Consider the following 19,068-nt stretch of genomic DNA (forward strand, 5'->3'; position numbering starts at 1 on the left):
GATTTTAAGTCCCCAGGCAAGGGAAAATGAAGAACAAATTAAATGTTCGCTGCAAGCAGTTCACTAAACAAAAGAACAATAATAGTGTTTTTCTGCCATTCTTTTCATTTCTCCCAGCATAACTACACATCTTCTGGACACAATCTGTTTCTTTGCCAGGGCTTCAACATTCTCCCCTGAATTAATGATGCTGGAAAATCTCCACTTTTCATAGACTCCGATAGTCTCCGCTGAGCAGCAGAGGGCTTAACAATACTTGCTTATGCAATGACTGGTCCTGTGCCAGGAATAATAGCCTGTCTACTAGGAACAACCAATTCACACACAAAACCAAAATACTTTTCTCATTAAGCATCTGAATTAAGTGAAGTAAAACCACCCTGAACCTACTGGTCACACCACACACTAATGTCAGCCTCTACACTGAGTTAAACAATCCCACACCTGGTCTTTGAGGAACAGTTAGCATGGGCAGAGGAGGGCGGCGCTTCCCTATTCGTTACCTCCAAAGTACTCTTGACACTATCAAGAACTATTATTAGAGGACCAGGCAACAATAGGACACCCAAAGCAGTTAAAATGCTACTTGATCTGGGAAAGTACTTGCAGACAAGCACTGCTTTGGCTACTTCAGGCACCAGCAGGCTGTAATCATAAGGTAGCTCTTCTGTCTGCAGGCGTGATCTGTCCCTGAGCAGATGAGGAGGTGGAGAATAGTATCATCTTAGCTGCAAAGTAATCCACAGCACACTGCCCATATCAGCATTTGTTTCAAGGCTGTTCTGGACCATGCTTTAAATGTGGTGTATCTGCATTTCCTCCCAAAGAAACACTGAAGGCAGGAGGGTCCCATAAAGTTAGCTTTATCTAATGTGAGAAGACTTCAACCAGGTCTTACTGTCTGAAATCAGTTTACCTGCAATAAGGTGCAAGTCCAGATCTAAATTTTTGCCTCTGTCAGGATGGAAACATCAAAAAACCCTGGGAGAACCTTCTCTCCATTTTGACCTGTGGCTGAGAAATAAGCAATCAGATCATTGACACTTTCTTGCAGACCTCAGAATTCCACCCTTTGCTACCTTACCAAATCATTACTTCACTGGGATGTCAGCCTTCCATCCTTGCTCACATTTTACCATGAAGAGGAAATAGGACACCTCTACTTCAAATGAAAGCTCACTGTGAAACTTAAGTAGCAGAGCTACAGACCGGACAGTTATCCTGACCACCAGCACCAGAAAAATCACATTTTCTGCTCCATTCTGCCCTTCTAGAAGAGGTTTTATGGAGGGCATGGGAGATGTAGGGGTCGCATCCCTTTATTTCTCCCTTTCACTGGCAGAGATTAAGAGGCTACCGCCTCTCCCGCAATTTTAAGAATTGGTATAAACCAAGTTCTGTTACCGTGGAGAACAGGGCTTTTACAATGTGGAATGCAATTACACTCAGAGAAGAGACACCATAGCTTGCCTTTTATCTCATCTACACAGCATCCCTTCCCGACCTCTCTCAGTTGTAACCAATACCTAACAGACTGGTATTTTGCAGAGTACCCTTGGAAAATGAACTAAAGAAAAGTACAGCTTTAGAGTCAAATATAAACTAGACACACCTGGAGAGCAGAGCACGTGATCAGTGAGGAAAAGTCCTACAGTTCTGTCCAAAGCAATTTTTTCAAGGGATACCTTCTCCAACCGTTTAACTCTTCTCTGCTGTTATCCCCTCTGGTTTTGTACCAGAGCACAACCTCAGTTTTGACTCAGGAAGATGGGGTGAATTTCTGCCTGCGCTTCCCCACACATCATTTTGCATGGCTGCTGTGTAGCTTCTCTGTCCCACGAGTACTTCAGAGGCATCTACGCTGTTGATACCAAAGGGGCAAGTTCACATCAAAGCTTCCAGCCAGTGGCTTGTGTCTCTCTGCCAAAAGCAGGAGCTACCGTGAGCCCTGAACCCACTGAACACGAAGAGGTTTACAAGCTCACACACAAAGCAATAGCAAAGAATGAAAAGAAACGCTACAATCTGTGACTAAAAAAAACGAAACAAAACAAAACAAAAACCCAAAAAACAAAAACAAGGTGACAAATACAGGGAAGATGTTAAAAACAGACAGCTGCATCTATCCATAGTATCCTCTGCCCCAGAGAAACAGATCACCGAAGTTGCTGAACTCGAGGAATCTGCATGACCTACTTAAGTGCACATGCCCAATTAGCCAAGTACCAGGGAAACACACAGCATCAGGCAACAGCTGGAAAAACTTGAGTGCATATGAAGCCAGCACTCTGGGAACACTGAACAGGAAAGAAAATAAGTCGAGTACTTTCATACTAGAGTTTGTGATGGCACTCTGTTTATGGATTTTACAGCAGAAGTCACATTTCTTGCATTTTTTCCTTCCAGAGGGTTCCGATTTCCTGTATTTCATTCTCTTACCGACAGAGCCATCTAGTGGACGAGACAACATTTATTAGAAGGAAATTCTGATTTATTCCACTGTAAGTAAAAATAAACACATTGTACAAAGAATCTTCAAAGCAGCTTATAACAAACAGGCGTATCAGTTACTCTAGTCAGATTATACTCGACTAATAAGAAATTGCTAAGTGATATGTTTGTCTTGGCAGGGGCTTAAATTCCTACCAATGTGCAGCTTCAAAATTTTCAACACTAATTCACAATATCTTTCTTTCTGAAGAGGGTAAACACCTCATCCTAGACTCAGCCTCAACCTGAATTCACAGTGCAAAGCTTTCAATTTATGCAAAATCCAGTAACTTCTTCAAAGCTGATGTGGATTATTGATGTTACATTTTTTAAATAAAGCTTAAAAGCTAAGGCAAAAGAAAGGTTTCATTCTGTGTGCTCAGTGGGCAGTCACAAATATAGTGGGTGAGAAGCATCAGAAGGGATAGAAACTTCTCAGCAGATGCGCTGCAGAGTTTGTTCTATGAGTCAAACCTGCTGGGGAGAGTTTTTGTTTCTTTCTGAAATTCATGGTTGTCCCCCTGCCCTCTGGGCTGCTGAATGCCACATCAGCTGCTTCAGGGGAGAGAGGAGGTCTCAGTGAATAGAAGCCTGGCACGGCACAGGGAGAAGGAACCGGAACTTTAAAAACCAACAGAAAAGGTAAGTCAATCATCATTGGTGGAAACAATCCCCAACAAACCTGTTACTGCCAGGCAGCTTTAATTTGCTTAAATAGCATTTAACCATTACACTTTTCAGGGCTCCCCTCCGTGTTTCAAAGCCTTTGCCATTCCAGTAACCGTCCACGGTCAAACTGGGTGCCTTTCCTCCCTGCCCTCTGCAAAAGAGGCATCTAACCTTCAGAAAAGGCTACATGACATTTAACAGTCAGAAGGAAACAGTGAGATGCAAAGCCAACGGGCCAGATTTGCAGCCTTGCCAAAACGCTGAATCTCTTCCAAAAAATCCTTTTAGTCAGGTCCCCCATCTGTGGCTTACTTCCTTTTCCACATATTAATAGTTCTTTTTGGAGGCTTTACAGAAAAAGGAAGCAGTTTTGAGGGCTGAGAAGTACCAGACAGTCCCAGCAAAAAAAGAAGTGGCAATCCTCACTGTTAGTCCCCTCGAGAGGTTACAGGGAGACCCAAGAGAAGCCAGACCCTAAGGAGTTCTGGCAAAGTGATTTCTCTTTGCTCAAACTGTGAGTACATCTCTTGTCTGTCCTGGTACTAAACAAGGTAACGGTAACTTATTTTGTCACTCTGAAAAATCACCCTAATCAGCTGCTGAAAAATCACCCTATAAAATCTCACAGCAGATACTTGCCTCAAGTTACACAGAAAGCAATCCTGTATCATGCCATTCCTGTTCTGCCTGTTGACAGTAGCACAACTCCACTGTACAAAAATTCCAACCTGATTTGCAACACAATCACCAGCCTGATGTATTAAAAGCAGTAAGATCAGTTAACAGACTGCAAATAAAAGACAGGTATTTCAAATAGCCATAATACTACCTGCTAGAGAAGTAGACATCTTGCATACCAGTCTACAGCAACAACCAACACCAGCAGATGTCAACAGAAATCTGTTCTTACCTACCAACCCATTTCCAGAGATCCCAGGCCTTAGCATGAGATACTGCAAGCAGACAGTTCATTTCTTACCATGAAGCTCATGGTACAGCAAAAGGGTGTTCTTTTTAACTTTGTGCATTAAAAAAATGTCAGTCTCAGTAGGCTTCTAGTAGAAAGACTCAAAATGGACTTCAGTTTCATGTTGATTTTAAGATGTTTTTTCTCAACAGTCTTGAGAAATTCAGAAGCCTTTATTTAGGCAGGGGGAGGAAATTCTGTGGAAAAAAAAGAGGAGATGTCTTCTCTCCCATAGTAAGAGCTAGAGCCAAACTGATTATTAAAGTTCCAAAAAGTACAAACAGCTGTTACTGCTAGTGATTGGGAAGGTTGTAGTTTGCATACAGACCAGTTTTACTTGCCCGAATCTTACACAGATAAACTCTCAGAGGGAAATGGCCTGAGCAACTAGTATCAGTCACGACTCTCTTCCGAATGACTGTGGATTTGAAGAATAACATTTCCACAAGGAAGTGTTTAATATCACTACTAAAGCCCTGAAGTGCTCTTTTTAAGTTGGAAACGATGTCTTCAGGAAAGCATTACTGCTACATGAACATGACTCACATGCCACGTTTTGAAGCAGGGCTTTGTGAAAACTGTTTTGTCTTTTGGATGGGTTCCTCAGTCTAGGCATAATAAGAAACTAAAATATTCTTATATTTAAGCTCAAGCACATCTTAAACACATTTTAAGGAGGTTTCTAATACAAATGTTTAGGATCATTACTACCCAGAAGAACATGTAGCAGGGTTTTTTTTTTTAGTGATGCAAGACCAAATACAGCTTTATTTACAGACAAAAATTCAACAAATTAATACATTAGTTCAACTTTCATGTCTGCACACAAGGGAGAGCCTTCACAGCATCAGAGCAGAAAAGCAAGACCAGGTACTTCATACATTTCCAGACTGGTAATTGATTGTATGCAGGTATGTGATTAGATACAGAAGTGTTACATTCACACATTTCAACCCTTTAAGTCAGTAACTCAGCCACACTATACTTTTAGAAATAAAGTTACAACTACATTTGGCTTCCCGCGTACCAGCTGATGATCTTTATGCCTGTGTATAGATGTTACGACCAAAAGCTGAAGTTGATCCTAAGCTTTGTTCAAAAGATTAGCGTTTGTGTTGAGTTGTATTTAATGGATAATCATTTATGACTTCCTCCATACACCTGCACTACTTTTCAAATTTACAAAACACTTCAAATTTATCCTTGAAAATGCCTGGTTTATATTCTGTCTTCTTTTCCCAGGCAAAAGAGAAAAAAACCAAACCCACAAACAAGTGAACTACTCAGAGAGTTAGAATTTTTCACTGCAAATACAGACTCAGACTATCAAAGCTGTGTGTTCACAATGAAAAATTCTCTCTGTATCCTAAGAGAAAAATAAGAAACGCAAGAATACAAGCTCAATGTACAACTCTGAAGATGAACCTCTACTGTAGATCCATACAAAGCAAAAGAACACAGTGCTTTGCTTCTCGGGAAGCTGCCTCTGTTTGGCAGTATGTTTCACTAATGCAGCTGCTAGTAAGACTTTAAAACATACTATTTAAAAATTCTTCATCAAGAATACCTTCTAATTCTTTAGAGAATGAATGACAACAGGACTAAACAAGAAAACCGAAACATGATGATCTTTAAAAGTCGATGCATCACACAAATACAAAGTAGTCAAATCTAGATATAAAGTCCGCTATTTTCCAGACAAAGCTATTTTAAGCTTGAAATCCCTCCAATGTATTTGCCCAAGAGAAGTCCTGTCATACAAGAGCAGACAAGTTTTTGTCAGAAACATTTATTAAACAAAACTGATACCAATGCACATATAATCAAGTTAATACCCCCTAATAAAAAAAGCATGTCAGTCAAGACCACGATTATCTTCGCTTCTGGAAGATGTTGCCACGGCCCATACCACGGCCTCTTCCTCTTGCAGCCACTGAAGAAAGAAAACAGCAGGGATGACATGGATTTGAGGTAACCGCATGTTTATCTCAACAACTGACAAGGAAAACATAAACACCACTCATAGTCTCCTGCTTAGAAGCAAAGAAGTGAAGCTATCCTAGGAAGTGCAGAAAGTGATCTACCAGGAAAAAGTTTTCTGTGAGAAGAACCAGAACTAACAGTTACACAGTCTTGTTACTTAGAACAGACGCAGCGGAATATTCATACACTTTGTGTTCCTTCTAGTCTGACACACAAATTTGTAGCCCAAGAGATTTTAAACCCCACAGTCTTCCAAGGTTTTGTAACAGAACTCGGTATGTTTCAGCAGATGTTATTCCCCCCACATAACTTCAGCAAATGCAGTAAGGTTAAGCGAGGACTCTGCAGCCCACAACTGTTACTCCTCTTATAATTAGGCTGTTCCCCTGAGAGAGGTACAAATGAGAGTGAACTATAGAATGGCTGATAATTACAGCTTCCCAGTACTTTAAGTACCTTCTTAATATCTGAACTTCTTTTTCTATAAAAGCTTAACAAGAACACCTGGATCCTTCCCTAAGTATTCCAAACAGCTAGTGGCCACAAACACTGGAAAAGGCATGACAAAGTTTTATATAAAGCCTCCATTTAACAAGACTACTCGCTGTATCTAAATTATTGTAGTATCAATATTACATATTCAGGTAATTGGGCAGTTTCAGTCTTGGCTCCTACCATAAGATGAAACAGAGAAAAACAGTGTATGAACCAGTAATCTTGCAGTTTCTTACAGCTTGTTTCCTCAGTGATAGAGATGACAGTTTTCCAGCTCTTCTGCAGCAAAATGAGGGGGGAAACACAACCATAAACAAATTGTACGCACCTTGAGCTTTGAGAATAGCTGCTTTTCCTCGCCCAGCTCCAGAACCCTGGTTTTTATTCTTCATGCTCTTTAGCATAGGAGCATTCTTCAACATATCTGGTAAAATGAGAAACCGTATCTTGCTTCCTCTGATGTACACCTGCTCAAGCTGTGCCACTCGTCCATCTCTGTACGTCACCGTTATGTTGGACATCTGGAAAGTAAAGATCAGTCAGAGCCCAGAAGCCTCTAACACAGTTCTGCATTCCCACTGCTCTCGCCAGCAGAATACACAGCCAGGATTCAAGTTCCAGAGCCAAAGACTCCCCAAGTGTACTGCTTTCTCAACTGGAGTTGTGACACAAGGCATCCAGGACCATTTAAACATACTCCTAAGCCTGCTACTATTCAAGCAGATCCAGGACTTTTGCTTTCTCCCCAGTTTGCATATTAGTGTTATCAGCTTTGTTAGTTTGGTTTTCTCATATTCAGCCAGCTTTAAAAAAGCTGTCCTACTTGTAGCTATTAAGGAAGCATTTTGATTTCAACAATGACTTGCCTAAAGTCAGTCAAAATTAAGCCCTCTTGGGATGACTAGAGTAACATACATTAAAAAAGCTTCAGTTTCTTAATTCAAGGGTTTATTCTTGCACTCAGTAGCTAAAGAACTCCAGCAGAAACATTTTTCACAGAACAGCATCTTAAGAACCCTAACATTATTGACAGGAATGCCAAGTCAGACTCTAAAACAAGAATAAGGTCTGGCCTTTTTGGCATGCTCAGTAATCCTGAACCCATTTCACTACAGTAAGACAGTGTACATGCAGCAGTACAGTTTTCTTTATCCTAAGACTAAAAGCAACAGTCTTTTAATCAAGCTGCCAATAAGCTAGCTATCGGCCTTTCCACGCACACATCAGATAGCCTTCCCTCCGTCCTCCTCAAGCAGGTATACCTGACAATTCATGTTGTCCTCAGCTTCAATAAGTTTGCCTCGGTAAACTTCTCCTGTATTGGTCTCACACGTCACAATATGGCCTTCAGCCTCATGCAGGACTTTAATTGGCACTCCAATCGACATGTTTGCAGTGCTGTGGTTCTACACCTGAGACAAGTAAAAACAAAGCACGTAGTTACAAAAAAAATTGTAGACTAGGTTTTACCTGCAAACCCCATGATCTTTCCCAGTGTAAAGTGCTGATTTTTCTCTCTTGCCCAAACGCACCAAATGCTTTGATGATGCATTAATAAAAATTCTTTAGAAAGATGCCCATGGGAAGAAGAGACTTAGAAGAGGAGCAAAAGTAAGTCTTTTCCAGAGGTCTTCTGCCCTAGGAAACTCACTCGTAAATAGCAGGTAACAGACCACTCTTATATGCAGGTACACCTCAAACAGAAACAGCCCCAGGTGCGTCCCGTAACGGTACAGCCAGCCTGGCCGCCTACAAGCAAAGGTGGACCTGTGACTAGCATAGCAACCCTCACCAACCACACCACCTAAACCACAAGCTCTACCACGAGGGAGCCCAGCCCACGCACCGCTGCCTCGCACCACTCTCCTTCACTTGAAGGCCCCCAGGGGTAGAGAAGGGCCACGGCCCGGCCCAGCCCAGCCCAGCCCGAGAGGCCCAGCAGAGCCCCCGGGGCCTCACGGCCATCCCACCGCTGTTTCACCCCCTCAGGCCCGGACAACCCACGGAACCAGCAGGAGAGGCGGGGCACCTCGGATGCCGGCCCGAAGAGCGAGCAGAACGCCGAGGAACACAGCCCAGAACCAACCCTACCACCACTCACCACCCGCCTCAGCCCGGGCCCGCGCTCAGCCGCTAATGGCCTCCTCCGCCTTCCCGCCCTGCACCGCGCGCCGGAACCGGAAAGCGGCGGCGGAAGCTGCCCCTTCCCTTCCCTTCCCCTGCCGGCCCTCCGCCGCCATCGCGCCCGGGGCCGCCGGGCCGCGCAGCCCCGGCACCACGGTTCCGCCGCAGTCTTGTCCCGCCGGCCGGGGGCAGCCCCCTCCCGCCGACGGTGCCCCCCTCCCGGGGCAGGGCTGGCTTCCCCGCCCGCCCTCGGTGCCGCGTCCCCCGCCCGCCGTGTCATGCCCCTGCCCACCGACACACCCCGCCGCCACCGCCCACACCGCGGCCACGGCGCGGGGCAGGCGCCCCGGGGCCCGGCCCCCCGCAGCCCCCGCCTTCGCCTCCACCCCCGGGGCCGGGAGGAGCCAGCGCCGCGCCGAGGCATGCCGGGCCCCTGGGCCGCGCCGCCGCCCGGGCCGGCTCGGCGGGGCCGGCAGTGAGCGGGCGGCAGGCCCCGCCGCCGCCATGAAGAGCCCCCGGGAGGCCGGGGAGCCGCCGCCGCCAGGTCAGTGAGTCCCGGCCGCCTCCCACAACCCTTCCCTCTGCCGGCGGGGAACGCGGGGCGGCCGGGAGGAGCCCTCGGAGGGCGGCCGGGGCGGGGGGGGGGGGGCGGCCCGGGCGGAACGGGCCGGGGGAGGGAGCCCGGGGCACGGCCCTGGCCGCGGCGGGAGGGTCTCCCCATCCCTTGGCCGCCCCTCTGCCCGGCCCGGAGCCGCCGGTTCTGCCAGCAACCATGTGGAATTACCGGCTCCCGGTGTGAGTTCGTTACGCCGAGGAGCTGGCAAAGCGGAGAGGTGGTGTCAGTGCTGTTTACAGCCGCAGCCCGGACGGGCTCGTACCGTATCGTACCGTATCTCGGGACAGCCGAAAGGCATCGCTGAAGCCTGGGTGCGTTGGGAAACGGGATGAGCGGAAGCTCGCACCTCTTCAGTGAATCTTGGGACTTGACAGCGGCCCTGGGTATTAACAGAAAGGGGACAGAATCATAACACGCCAAGAAAAAAATGACAACAAAGTACTTAAAGATCCTGGTTTGAAGAGAGCTGGGGTTTGGGTTTTCTTTTTCCTTCAGGATACTTAAGAGCACCTTAACCTCCTTAATCTAGATTGATTAAAAATTTTGTATATACCGAAGGGTATACCCGTCTTCAAAGTCATGATTAAACAGTGGCATAACTATGAATAAATATTTGGAAAGAGTCCAGAATATCTGTATTGACTTGTCCCTACCATCAGCTGTAGCTTTGTTAAAAATAATGCAAGATTCTAAACAACATAAAACTTCTTAGATAGATAAAATTACATCAAAACTAGACCAGTCCACATGATGTCAAATCATTTTTATTCCCACCTTAAAATGTAGTTGGCCTTGTGTTAACAAAACTTTTCAAAGGTCTTTTCTAGATCAAAGGTTATTGAGAAAAGCCCTTTATGATTAACTCACTTGGGCTGAGGGTGAAGTAGCAGTAACAGGCACAGCTCTTCACCTCCTTCGAGTGGTAAGGGCCTCTCTGAAACTGAAACCACAACAACGCCAACCCTACACAAATAAAAACCGAGGCAGAGGGATGGAGTTATTTGTATCCTGAGACTTTTTGGTAGAGATTTGTTCTTTTTCCCTTCCTTTGTTGAGTTACTGAGGAAGTTAGTACAAAAGGCCAACTGGTGCCATTTGTGAGATTTGTTAACTTAAAATTAATCACGTAAATTAGAGTCCCTGAGGAAAAAGACGTCTGTAGAAAAGGCTCAAATCTGTGGGGCTTGTAAGAGATCAGCAGCTTTCAGAGATCTTAGTTGTGTCTGTTTGCTCGTGGTTTGGTTGAACTCCTTTTGTGGCACAGAAATACCTTCAGACACAAGAGAAAGGATGAACACCTGTGCCTTACTGTCATTTAGGAGGGGGATACAGCTCCATGGTTAGGGGCTGGCAGGTATGTCACCCCACCAAAAGAATAAGTATCAGTTCTGCATCATTCACCAAAAAGAATAAAATGAAGGAGAAGGGGGTTGACCAAGGAGAAGGGGGTTGACCATACGGCACAGTGAGCCAGGGACAGAACAACGAAGGAGTACGAGATTAAACCAAATGCTTAGCTGGACAGAAATACCAAACCTGCATTCCCTTAAGAAAATAAATTCCTGTATGGATCTGTATTGCTGTATGACGTTTTTCGCGTTTTACTCACAACGGGGTGTTTCCGCTATAGCTGACTGCATCCAGCTGAAGGTGCCGGTCATTCAGCAGTTGTACCACTGGGACTGCGGGCTGGCCTGCTCCAGGATGGTGCTGCAGTAAGTGACTGTTTCGGTTTGAACGGGTGGGAAATCCCATCCCGTGGGAGAGGGGTAGCGGGAAGCAACGTCCAGGGAGAAGAGGTGTGTTGAAGCAGCTGGGAGTTTAACTTAGTCTTACGAGATATTCTCAGGTACCCTCAGAGAATTACTGCTGCTTGGGCCTGGCACAGCTCTCCAGCAAGGCAGAAAGGGAAAATATAAACTAAGACAAATTTAAGACCTTTTTGAATAATTGACTGTTTTGACAGATGCAAAATATCTGATCAGCTCTTAAGAACTTTGCAGGTTGGCATGTGTAAGCTCATAAAAAGTTCTCTCTTTCCTGTTGTTTTAATGCAGAACTGATATTTAGCACAGCAATTCACTTAATTCCTTTCTGTGTTTCCAAGTATCCCAGTTTGAGTACATACTGCCTCTGTCCTGCTGAACTCCCAATCTGTGGGATGAGTGGTTTTGTTCCAGTAGTTTCAACTTCAAAACAATGCACTGTGTTGCCCTTTGGGTTTTTTTGGTTTTGTTTTGGTTTTTCTTTTTTTTTTTTTTTTTTTTTTTTGAACTAGTAGCTGTCCTGCTGAACTCCTCTTTCCTTCCACAGAGGAACATGAGCTTAGGTGCAGGAGAAATACCTATTTAGATGTCCACTTAGTAGATATGAAGCAGAAGATTTTCATTTCTCTCCATCCCTTCTGCCAAGACGTTAGTCCGTGTGCTGGTAATTTCCCATCTTGACTACTGTAACCTCTGCCTCTTTATTCCCTTTACCTCTTTGCCACTCCAATCTGCCCAAAACTCAGCTTCCAAGATTAATCTTCTCACCCTGTTGATCTGACCTTGTTTGCCCTGCACCCTCGATTCCAGTCCTTTTTCTTTTCCCATTTACTTCCATTTGTTTTCTATTTCTGTTCTTCCAGAACTCTCTGTAACTGCCTCTCCCCACCCCTTTGCAACCTGTCCCAAGCTTCCTCCTGACTTCATCTCCCCTTTTGTGCCATCAGTGCCTAAGACAAGCTTCCTTTGAATATTGACCGACTTCCTTTACAGTTCCTCCTTTGAAATCTATCCATTGTATGAAGCAAGTTTTAGTCTTTAACACTTCTGTGTTTGCTCCAATACGCTTGTACATTTAGACTGTAAGCCCTTCAGGACAGAGTTCTATATTTGCTCAGTATAGCTTGCCTATTGTACAGCACCTGTACACTTCTAGCACTATAAACAGTCAAGATACCCATGCATTTCCAATCTTAAAAAGTCAGCAATAAATTCAGTTAAATATTTCCTACTCCCTTCCTTTCCCTTATATTTGTGACTCCTTTGTGGGTTGGTTTTTTTCTTTTTTTGGTTATTTCTTAGCCAAGCCATTTGTTTCAGTTTTTACGTCCTGTGATGTGGAGGCTTGGGCTATGGCACACAGTTTGCTTCTCCTAAGATCTGTGCTTCCCTTCCCCTGCCCTTCCTAATACCATAGGTACCTGAATCATTTAGACAACGATGAATTTCAGAAAGCCATCCAGGAACTCCAGTTAACAAAGAGTATCTGGACTATTGACCTGGCCTACCTAATGCGGCACTTCGGTGTTAAGCATAAATTTTGCACCCAGACGCTTGGAGTGGACAAGGGCTACAAAAATCAGGTTAGTATTCTTACCTACTGGGAGACAGGAGACACTAAGCCCTGTGTGTCGTGTTATAAAAGCTCTGCTGTGTTACTGACAATTAACTACAGTTCCTGTAAACAAGGTTTGCCTATTGCCAAAACTGGCACAAATCAGTTCCAAAGGCGAGGCTAGATAAGATCCCACATATTTCACATCTTTGATTCCATACTATGAATTTTTTAAAAAGTTTTCACGTAGTGTTCATGAAAGGTTCCAGCCTGTTTGGCAGCCTTGGAGACTGAAGCCCTCTATCTACAGACCAGGTAGAGAGCCTGGACAGCAGCAGTTTTAGCTTCCACGCTTTCCCCACCACCGCGCCTCAGCCCTGACCTGGAAGAACCACCTCTGGAGGTGAGAGGGGAACTTGCCCTCCATGTCCATTGAGAGCTTGGCCTCTTCAAGATTGCCAAGGGGGCCATTGAGGGCCTATAGTGGCGATGGTTTTTCTAATGCAAGTTCCTGCCCAGTATGAACCAGACAGGCTTCTTTCATGTAGGCAGCTGAATAGCCACTGGATAGAAATTACAATAACTGACCAGGAGTTAATTTAAACTTTTAATGTAGATCAGGAATCCTCATCCTATTACCAGTGAACTAAGGGAGAGATCTCTTGTCTCGGGGATTGGAACTGGTGGATTACCAGAGGTAAACATCATTCCAGCTCATAATGTCTATTATCTCCACAGTCGTTTTACAGGAAGCACTTTGACACAGAGGAGAATCGAGTGAATCAGCTCTTTGCACAAGCCAAAGCCTGCAAGGTGCTGGTGGAGAAGTGGTAAGCTTACTGTTTTCTTTCCTTTTCTCTGTGGAGATTCTGTGGCCCCCATGCTTTTCTTGGAGTCACCAGGCTAAACTGGTAAAAGAGACCAAAATCAAGCCCTGAGCCTTTTTTGGTGAATTAGAGTCTTTCTACTCTATCTGTCTCGAAAAAAAAAAAAGTAGACATCAAGAGTTAATAATGAAGTTTGAGGAAAAATAGTCACGACACAGAGTAAGTGATTTGAAAACGCTGACAGGAGTTGACAATTGTTTATATTTTGAATTTGATTATCTATTAAAATTACCCAGTAGGGAGTGCCTACAGCACTCTAATTGCCCATTGTTGGAATTAAGGAGAGCGCTATGTGGGCACACAACCCATTGTTCCCAGAGCTGCACAAACATTATAGCTCTCTGTTCCTACACAGATACACAAAGAAAAAGCTAGCATACGAGCTTTTGCCAAAGTGAGGATGAAATAAGGAACTTCTATGAAAGAGCTGCAAACCCCAGGAGAAGGGGAAAAACTGCAGAATTGTTTCACAACTGACAGTGATATTCTACATGGAAAATAACTAAGCATCCATGTTCAACTTGAGCTACATCTCTTTTTATAGTGAAGCTGGATTTGGATATCTCTATTGTCGAAATGGGGTAAATAATTAGAAGTAAGAAAAGAAGAGAGGGTACAGGGCAGCCACAACAGCATTGAATGCTGAAATGCAGCTTTCATTTAGCAGAATTGTTAAGTGTCCTTTTTAACACACACCGAGTCTGTATGGCACCGTCTGTGTAACTAGAGCTGTGACAGGACAGAAGGGACAGCCAGTCCATCTTGTTTAGCAATGTTAAGATCATGGCCTTGATGGAGGCAGGGACAGAGGAAATATCTACCTGTGCAGTACTGAGGCTGGGGCACTGAAGAGAAGCAACACTGGAAAAGATTAAAAAGCACATTAGGTAGTGCACACAGCCTGGGCACCTGGAACGTACCCAAGGGATGAGTTTCTAATGCATATGGAATACACCATCTGGCTCAGTGAAGGACAGCTTTTAACAGATGAGGTTATAGGTTATGTTTGGTTAATAGTCATCCTCTGTAGGAGATACTATAGAAATAAAGCCTGAGGAGCATCAGGTAGTTCAAAATTGCAACTGGGAGAAACATTCCTGTGCGACAGAGGCAAATTTGGACATGTCTTAAGTTGGTTAGTGATTATACACTCAGTTGATAAAGATTTGTTGCTTCAGAGATAAGCTTTTCTAAGAACAGGAGAGAACACTTCACTCATGATTTTCACACAACCGAAGTCTCTCCGGTTACTGGATGAGTTGCCAGCTCCTTTAGTACTCTTCTCTGGGACATGGGATTTATTCTGAGATTACACTTGTATTACTGCAGAATCCAGAGCTGTTGCTCCACACTTCAGAAGCAGCAATGAGATCAAAAGGCCTTGAATGACACAGGTTTTGTCAGGCTTTGTCTGTAGCAAAGCCTGCAGGGTTTAACAGCAAAAAGCTGTACCTGTGATATAAAAATAACCATGCCAGCTGCGGTCATAAGTACCACCACACACTTCATTGTACACCAGTGTCTTCCCTGAACTTGCCAATAAGCAGATCTGATGTTTTTTCTGCAGCACAGTAACTGTTCAAGACATCCAAAACCACCTGTCCCAAGGTCACATAGCCATTGTCCTAGTGAACGCAGTCCTGCTCTTGTGTGATCTTTGCTCAAGTCCTGTCAAATACTGCTGCTTCCTCCCCATTGGACAGAAGTGCTTCTGCAGGAATCCCGACTACCAGGGCCATTTCATTGTGTTATGTGGCTACAACAAAGCCTCAGGGAGTATTTACTACAACAACCCTGCCTATGCTGACCGTGAGTAGCCTCTTCTTTTTGGGGGCATTCTCAGCTACCGCGTTACTAACATGTCTGTAATACAGAGCCACAGCTGGGCTTCCCCTAATAGCGCGCATGTTTCTCAAGCATCACTAACCAATTTGTCAGAAGGGGTTGTGCCACATTAATTAAATTAGTGCTGCATTTTGTGCTGTGATTTACTTAAGGCATTAAGATAGACACTCTAGCAAACGTGTTTGGCTTTCAGATGGGTTATAGTGAGAGATGCTGAACTGTTGTTCAGAATATAATAGGATGGCCAATTTAGTACCTATTTACAGCACTACTTCAGCGAGCACTGCCTTTGAGGCAGAAAGATCAGAGTAAAGCTGTAGGCTGATAGGTCTAGTCTGTATACTAGTTACTTTTCCTTGCAGAAGCTGCTACACCCAGTATAAGTGTCTTTCACAGGCAAATTCTTCTGAATTTTAATAACATTTTCTTCCTCCTTAACAGGAACATGCTGCACCAGCATCAGTAACTTTGAGGAAGCCAGGACAAGTTACGGCACTGATGAAGATATTCTGTTCATCTACACAGACAGCTGACATACACACCTGATACCTGTGGCTCTTTCCTGTGCAGCCTACATGGCAGCTGGCTGCTTGTCTCAGGACTCCCCCTGCAGAGACCTTCCTCCTGATCTGCAGTGGGATCTTAAACAAGGGAGGCTTTATAGACATTGATAGGACTATACTGCAATGCTGTCTTTACCTTTTTTTTCCTGATGATGTATCTGATTTTGCAATGTATGTCTCAGTTTTTTTTTTGTTTTGTTTTGTTTTTCCTCATTTTCAACATTGCACATTTGACAGCAATTTTAAAATACAGGCCCAGAGCCTGTTCACTTTGAGCTTATTTTCAGATTAAACACATGAGAAAAAAGCACCAAATTTATGAACTTTAACACTTGGTAATACATGCATAGGTTTAGGTAAACAAAACCAGGACAAAAAAAATAGAAAATACCTGTTTCTCTCTCTCTGTCAAAGCATCAAGGGCTTCTTCATCCTAAATCTAGGGATTTGAGGTTCAGCCGGGTATTATGGAAGGAAAAAAATACTAACTTAAACCACTTTTAAATAACAAAAAATGCCTTGGTGGCTCATCAGTATTGCCTGCGTTGCAGGAATGAAACACATTTCCTTAAGGAAACTTCCCACGTACCAAATTCACCTTACACAGATTTAGCATTTATGCCACTATATTAAATTTTCAATCGTAGTTCTTGATGGTGTTCCCTTGTACTACAATCTCTTTTGGCTAAATCCTCTAGAATGACTGCTCAAAGCTCTGTATTGCCCCAAAAGTTTAAATGAAGATACTTTATTTGTACCTAAAAGCCTTTATTGCTCTTTGCAAAGACCTCTGAACGTTATGCCACCCACATGCGCCAGTTTCCACAGAATCCATTCTAAATATAAAATTTAAACTTACTAAGCAAATACAGAAAATTATCATCCACACTAATGGTATACATTTTATAAGTTGTAAATATCTGACAGCATATACTGGATTCTAACTAAAATGCTGAATCAGAATTTGAGCCAAATTTTGGTATTAGTTCAGTGACCTAAGACCCGAAATCAATTAAGAAAAGAGGGAATACAAATGTCTCTGCTACAACTAAGAAGACAGGAACTCAGATTTTCTAGCTTTCATAATACAGCTGTATTTGGATTAAGTTGGAGTTACTGTATTCAGACATTATCAAGTGAAATTGTTAGCAGCCCACACACAATCCTTTTGTGGGTTTAATTACTTTGCTGAGGAACACTGTAAAGCATAAGAATCAGATTCATCCATCACAATTTCCTACAACTCTTGATCTCCAGTCCTGCCTATGTTGAAATGGGTAGTGAAATCAATACTGATGTGAAGCTAGCAAAATTTTATTTTGCATTTAAGACAGAGATCGCACACCTTTGACATGGTTTTAAGGAAATAACTGTTCAAGTTCTGGAACTGTGTGGAGTAACATTAAAAGGACATTGTTACTTAGTGGTGAAAATAAATAGGAATCTACTTTCAGCATGGTAACAAATTTTTCTAAGGGAAAATATTTTATCAGTTGTTGGCTTACTGAAAAGTATCTGGAAAGTGTTCAATAAGTATGCTTAGTAGAATTAAGAGTGCTCCTTTGTACAAAGGCTAAAAATAGTAACAGACATTTAAAAAGCAGAAGCCTTTAAAAAGTTCCAAACATAAAGTACATGACAAGAAATATTCAGTATATCAAATTTTTCTTATCATTGGTGAGATGAGAAATACATTCTGGCACTTACACTTGCAAAATGAGTAAAAGTTAGGATGTGATTTGTGAGCAGTAGAACCAGTACATTAGCGCCACCAGCAGTATCCCAGAAAAAAGGTGCAAAACCTGTTACAGAAAATGCCTTCCCACTCCTCCAAAGTCAGTCACCAGAAGGCTACTGATTTGGGAATTTTTATGTCCAAGTCCAAATTAACGATGTTTGATTTAGAGAGACTGTATTAGCTGAGTTACTAATTAACAGGTATGTAAATTACAGGTTGATAGAGTACTTCTGAAACCATGCATTTTCAGGTAGGTAGTTCATTCAGTACCATTAAACTGCCACAGGAGTAACTTTAGAGCAGGCTTGGTTAACTAAATAAAAGCAATTCTTACAATAGGCTTGTATTGACTTTTAGCCTCTTACCGGTTCAGTTCTCCAAATGCCAATCTTGAGCTTATACATAAAACATGAACTGAAGGGCATGCTTAAGTGTTCTGAAGTGCACAGATAAGTGTAACAATATTGACTGTTAAATGTTTGGTACCCAGGGTTTAAATACTTCAACAAAACTGCAAGATAAAGAAACAAAGCTGTTTAAGCTAATACAGACAAAAGGAGAGCTCCACCATTGCATCAGGATCTTTTATAGCTGCCAAGTGGAAGATAGCTATGAGAGATGAAAACACGAGGAAGAACCAAAAGCCAAGTGAAAAGACTGAATATTTATGTGTCACAAACTCAGATTAAAAAGAACCTCGCTGTGCAAGCATTCAGAACATCTGCATTTTCTGAAACTGTTTCCCATTACAAGATTGTCTATCAAAATACTCATTCTGAAAATGTTTTGTCACTTTTTTTCCTTCATGATGTCAGTAGCAAAGGAAGGGGTATTTTACATGCAGGGATTTTATACATAAATATATTTTTATTTGTAATTAAGCCATTCTCAATAAAGGTTTAAAGTCACAGATAACACTGTAACTATGTAGCAAGTGCATTTATTGACTAGCTTATTATGAAAAATGCTGGAAAAATCTTTAGAGGATGTGTTATATACTTAACTCGAAATGGCACAGCTGAAATTTTAATTTGGAAAAAAAAAAGAGTTCAAATATTTCAGCTATAAATTCATAGTTGCTAGTCTGTATTCATTCTGCATTTCCTGAACACACACTGCATCACCTGAATCATACAAAAATTCAATATACACCAGTAGCTGAGAATAGCAAATGTATTGTTATTATGTATGTGCAACAGCTGTTCTGTGTACTCCGCAACCACCGAGTATCCTACTGGAATCAGCTGCAGGGAAGCAGTTTTCATTACCCATCCTGATCCCAAATAGCATCTCCATGGCTTTCTGTTCACAATGAAAAGCAAGGCAACTGCACCAGCCTTGCTCGTGCTTCAGCCAGTGTTTCTATTTTT

At 43.1% G+C, this 19,068-nt stretch overlaps 2 protein-coding genes across 3 annotated transcripts; one reads left to right on the forward strand and one right to left on the reverse strand.

Moving 5' to 3' along the window:
• Nucleotides 1–2,476: 2,476 nt before the first annotated feature.
• SNRPD3 (small nuclear ribonucleoprotein D3 polypeptide) lies at nt 2,477–9,083 on the reverse strand. 2 transcript variants are annotated; one of them, XM_074159582.1, is made up of 4 exons: nt 8,706–8,780; nt 7,867–8,016; nt 6,933–7,125; nt 2,477–6,059 (listed from the first exon to the last, which is right to left on the reverse strand). In XM_074159582.1, the coding sequence occupies exons 2-4, from the start codon at nt 7,990–7,992 to the stop codon at nt 5,998–6,000; spliced, it is 381 nt and encodes a 126-aa protein (XP_074015683.1). In that variant the 5' UTR covers nt 7,993–8,016; nt 8,706–8,780; the 3' UTR covers nt 2,477–5,997. The 2 variants fall into 2 exon arrangements, with proteins under 2 accessions (XP_074015683.1, XP_074015684.1); XM_074159583.1 differs by lacking the exon at nt 8,706–8,780 and adding an exon at nt 9,029–9,083 and having other exon boundaries at nt 4,870–6,059.
• Nucleotides 9,084–9,176: 93 nt separating this feature from the next.
• Nucleotides 9,177–18,619, forward strand: GUCD1 (guanylyl cyclase domain containing 1). The gene is made up of 6 exons (XM_074159440.1): nt 9,177–9,272; nt 10,975–11,059; nt 12,528–12,693; nt 13,404–13,495; nt 15,120–15,361; nt 15,839–18,619. Exons 1-6 carry the CDS (start codon nt 9,233–9,235, stop codon nt 15,928–15,930), a joined length of 717 nt encoding a protein of 238 aa, XP_074015541.1. The 5' UTR covers nt 9,177–9,232; the 3' UTR covers nt 15,931–18,619.
• Nucleotides 18,620–19,068: the final 449 nt, after the last annotated feature.

Source organism: Numenius arquata, chromosome 16 (assembly GCF_964106895.1).
Source record: "Numenius arquata chromosome 16, bNumArq3.hap1.1, whole genome shotgun sequence".
Lineage (NCBI taxonomy): Eukaryota > Metazoa > Chordata > Aves > Charadriiformes > Scolopacidae > Numenius > Numenius arquata.

Coding starts and splice junctions, on each gene's coding strand:
- GUCD1 (XM_074159440.1), top strand. CDS start 9,233: ATGAAGAGCCCCCGGGAGGCCGGGGAGCCGCCGCCGCCAG. Junction 9,273..10,974: donor CGGGGAGCCGCCGCCGCCAG/GTCAGTGAGTCC, acceptor TTTCCGCTATAG/CTGACTGCATCCAGCTGAAG. Junction 15,362..15,838: donor CAACCCTGCCTATGCTGACC/GTGAGTAGCCTC, acceptor CCTCCTTAACAG/GAACATGCTGCACCAGCATC.
- SNRPD3 (XM_074159582.1), bottom strand. CDS start 7,992: ATGTCGATTGGAGTGCCAATTAAAGTCCTGCATGAGGCTGAAGGCCAT. Junction 7,126..7,866: donor AGGACAACATGAATTGTCAG/GTATACCTGCTT, acceptor TTTACTTTCCAG/ATGTCCAACATAACGGTGAC. Junction 6,060..6,932: donor AGCTATTCTCAAAGCTCAAG/GTGCGTACAATT, acceptor TTCTTTCTTCAG/TGGCTGCAAGAGGAAGAGGC.